This window comes from Mastomys coucha, unplaced genomic scaffold (assembly GCF_008632895.1).
Source record: "Mastomys coucha isolate ucsf_1 unplaced genomic scaffold, UCSF_Mcou_1 pScaffold21, whole genome shotgun sequence".
NCBI classification, from domain to species: Eukaryota; Metazoa; Chordata; class Mammalia; order Rodentia; family Muridae; genus Mastomys; species Mastomys coucha.
Window position 1 is genome coordinate 75,173,656 of NW_022196904.1, and position 4,769 is coordinate 75,178,424.

Genomic DNA, 4,769 nt, shown 5'->3' on the forward strand with positions numbered 1-4,769 from the left:
ATATATACATATATATATATATATATAAAATGTTGCTTTAGTATCAATACTATATAATTCTTATATGCTTGTTCTAGTTATATGTTCATGATCTTACAGTTTAGATCTTGAATTTATTCAAGAGACTCATCAATTTATCCTAGGGAGTAATGATAGACACATTAAGATGTGGTGTAATTGGTTTGTTTTTATAAAATATTAACATTGATCTTTTGAAATCTTGATCTCTCGTTATTCTTTGGCTACCTGTTTTTCAGTGTAATCTCTTTCTGCACTTGTCCTCACTACTATGATACTACAAACCATGACATCCTCAGTAACCTCAAGTCTGTGGTAGTTCTAGATCCTTTCTTCTGAAATTGTAAATAAAACAAACATTTTTCTTCCCAAAACATAGGCCTTTGATGGATCAAGAAAATTTTTCCTGATTGCTAGCTGACACAGTGACAGAAGGTGCTACGTAGACATCTCTAAAGAAAGACAATAACAGTCTTACCCAATATTGAGCCCAGCATATTATAATACTGACCTATCTGTTATGTGTCTGCTGGTCACATAGTAATGTGATATTTATCGGGTTTCCAACCCCTTTGCAATTTTTTGTTCCACAGGAGGGATTTCATATCTGATACTGTAAATATGGCAAAATGTTCTTGACTGGGGAGACTGTAAGTCTTAGAGGTAAACCTATCATTGTTGTTTAGCTAAGTGATCATGCTGTGAATTTGATTTTTAAACATTGGTGTTTCTACACAAGTTTGTATTGCTTTCAGTTTTGGTCAGAAATGCTTCTTGTTTCAGTGGGTAGTAACTATTGTAGAAACTTATAAGTAGTTAATGTATCTAGCATAAATAATACTCAATGCTCAGTTGCCAGCGAATCGTCTATATTACCTATCTCCATCTGAAGCTCAGAAAATGAAGTATGATGAGGCAGGAACAATGCAATAGCTAGGGGATACAAAGAAAAGCTGTGAAATAAATACTAACGTCCAGATATGATGTGACTCTTGCATTCATCAATTCACAACAGCTTGCACAACAGCTTGGTCACTTGCACAAGACCAAGGAGATAAAAGGTCCAACATTCACTGGGAAGGGACTTCACAGGCTTCACATTTGGCAGAGGTGCTAAAGGCCTTTGGTGACTGTCAAAGGAGGGAGAATCACTGCCCTAATTATGTGGCCACTGGTAGGGAGCCCACTCACCACTGGACGGTCCTATATCCTCGTGCATATGAGTAGGGATGATTGGAATCAGGGGTTATTGATTTAAAACAAAAAGCATGAATGTAGTAGGGAGACGTGTGAGTAGATAGTAGGTGTTGTAGGATGGAGTTAGGAAATAGCATATCCATATAACTAAGATCTATTGCAATTGTGTGAAGTTTTCAAAACAAAAATAGAAAATATTTTAAAATCCATGTTTTTCTTTTAGTGTTTTTCATTGTGAATTTAGAAAATTGTTCTGTATATGTGTGTCATATGTATATATGAAATGTTATAGATTAATCTCATCTTGACTTTACCATATATTTATATGAACATGTTTGAACATATATAGATTGTTCACTTATATATATAATCATGTATGTATTATATATATTCACTGTCTATAAAATTAAAATAAAATATTATAAAAGTTATTTAAAAAATTGGGCAGAATAGCTATTCATAATTCCAAGTAATTTTCCACAAGGTATACATTTGAAATGATTAATATATCTGTATGAATATATGTATATGTATATATATGTGTGAGTTAAATAATTTTTAATATAGTTGTGTTTACAAAATCATAATTTACTCCATTTACTGCATAAATTATATCTTACTGAATTTGACAAATGAATATATAGGTAATAGGTGCCTCTATATTTTTTCTACACTGCCATTATTTTAAAACTATTTTATCATGTTATTAACCATAATAGAAATATCCAAATAATTATAAGAAAATAATCCTTTGGATATGTTGGAAAAATATATGAACAGAAACAAATTGCAGGTATAGAAACATGCCTCTATGACAATTTATATTATAAATGTATATTTCACAGAAGTTTATATATAATAACCCTAGTATTGAATTAATTTGCACTTATATTCAGAAGGTTAAAAGATCAGAACTATTACAGAAACTTTTGTAATTGGTGTAATTTGTACTTCTATAATTCATCATTGGATAGAAAAGTATTCTAGCAATATTTGGAAAGGGGGAGATTACATCATTGATATATGTTAATCTATCAGATGTGAGGAACTGCAAATATCCTTACCTCAACTTCTAAGAAAACCGTTTCTTTCTAACTTCCAGAGTGCTTAAGATGTAGGAAACTTTACCTAAGTGGATATCTTCTTATTCAAAGTCTATTGATTGTTCCCTCAGATATTTCTAATACTTATCTGATACTTTGGCTCTCTGAGTTATCTCTTTGCATTTTCATTTTATCATGAATATTATTTTGTCTATTTAACCACTACATGATGACATTTAGTATCATTTTTCCTTTTTCATCATCTCTGTGGATATGTTTTATATTTGTATATCAGATCAGTGCAGTTTTTTTATTATTTTCATTTCTTCTATGAAAATTTCTCAATCTACACCATGGTCCCAAACATCCTCCTTTATTAGGAATTTGCATTTATCCATATGCTATAAATAATTAATGCAAATTTGTTCAAAATTTTAAAACCTCACTGTGATTTTCCTCACAGGTGGAGGACTGTTTTACTTGGCAGTGTTCATTAACAAATATTTAGAGTGTTATTTGTGCACTTTCCTTAACTATGTACATGCAATGTCCTTAGCATATCATAGGAGACATTGCCATGACTGCACAAATTACATCTTAAATCCAGTATACTACATTAATAAAGAAAAATTATAATAAACTATACATATATAGAATGTGTTGTGTAAGTATTGTCACAATATAAAATTTTTTTTGATAAATCAGGAACAAGGAAAAAGGAATGAGCAGAGAGTCAATACATGAAAATTTAGAAGTAATAGCAGTAAATATAACTATAGTTGTGACGTTAATAATTCTCTTTCAAATGGTGGCAGGTATAACAGGCAATATCATTCTTTTTTTTAATTAAAAATGCAGTATTGTCTTAAGAAATAGACATATAAAGCCAGGAAGAAATATTAATACCTCTCTTCAGAGGAATTGCCATTCCATGCTGATGAAAGCAACACTAGCAGAACACTGAAAAGGAATCAGAATTACTCAGGTTCTAGGGAATGAACTAATGCTAGTGCTTTGGATTTTCTTTTTTATCAGGGACATCACCTTATACAGTGCAATAGCACTGCCACTATAAAGTATATGAATATACAAAAAGGTAGACAACATACATAATCTGCACTCTTGCATTAAAAATATGACTCTGAAAAGATGTATAAAAATATGCATCTTTTATGCTAAATGTTTTATGCTAAAAACATAAAAAAATAGGGAAATCATTAGGAGTAAATAAAATAAATCTTGGTTATATCTTAGATAGTGAGCAGAGTAAATCAGGGAGAAGACATGGAGTATTATTGTCTGCCTATGTATATCCCTACTGTATATTATTTACATTGATATACAATCAAGAACAAATAAAGAAAAATAAAATGAACAAACAAACAAACAAAAAGACTTGTCTGTTTATGTTCACTAAAAAAATTAGTATTGATGTATTATTTTAAAATATACAACTAATATGTTTGGAGTAATTTAAAATTTATATTGAGAAAAATATATATATTTTCAGTATTGCTGCAGACAAGCATCTACATAAGACTATTTAATTTATTGTTTTATATCAAACAACTTTTATAGTACTCGTTTTTATTGTTACAATATGTAAGAAAATTTTAAAGAACATGGCAAAATAAAAAAAAATTAAAAAACAAAAAACAAAACAAAACAAAACAAAAAAAGAACAAATAAAGGAAAGGCACTTACCGCTTGTCTAGATTCCCACTGAACTGTTCATTCTTTACATGACCAAACTTGGTGTAAATTAAAAAAAAACAATCAATATCTTTATCTCCATCCCAATAGTTCTTGGTTTTTAATCTCCAAAAACAACGGGTGTCAGTCGAACTACAGAAAACCAAAAAGAGCTTCAGGACCAGAAAGACAACCATAAAAGAGAACATTTTTACCATATCACCAAGATAAAAGAATTGATTAACATGCAACAAAGCAAGTTACACAGAAAAGCATCTGCCAAATATACCTATATACATATATATACCTTCTTTATTACTGTAGTCACTAATCATTGCATTTATACTAATTCTTTTCTTCTTAGCTTGTTCTCTGGAGAACTTATAAGCATTCTCAGGCCTCAGGCTCTGCATCTGAGTTCTTATGTCCAGGTGCAAGCAAAATTCAGTAATTTTGTTTAAGGATTATTCTTCCATATTATTTATGATTCTCTACATATCAGTCAACTTCAAGTCTCCAGGCAAGTATCCTCCTGGGTAAATTTTACAATAAGCCTAGTCTGTGAAACTGCTTCTCTGAAATTTAAGTACTTGATTTTAAGTACTTGATGCAGATTATATCAGACATACTGAGCAAGTTTTTGAGACTGAAACTTGAGAAATAAGTACTGCTAGACAGAGTGTACTACAGACATAGAGGTATCATGCCCTTGAATATCTGTGATATGGAATAAGTCATCATGTATTTGGTGTTCAGAAACCACACATCCACAGAACATACATTCTTCCTCCTGTCTTTCACACATACACACACACACAC

At 30.6% G+C, this 4,769-nt stretch overlaps 1 protein-coding gene across 1 annotated transcript in view; it reads right to left on the reverse strand.

Annotated features, from left to right (window-relative positions):
• Window positions 1–4,168, reverse strand: part of LOC116100618 (vomeronasal type-2 receptor 116-like) — a 38,420-nt gene extending 34,252 nt beyond the window's left edge. Inside the window, exon 1 of the mRNA XM_031384359.1 lies at window positions 3,963–4,168. Within this exon, the coding sequence (XP_031240219.1) occupies window positions 3,963–4,168 (206 nt within the window). The remainder of the gene's footprint in view (window positions 1–3,962) is intronic.
• Between the last annotated feature and the right edge of the window lie 601 nt (window positions 4,169–4,769).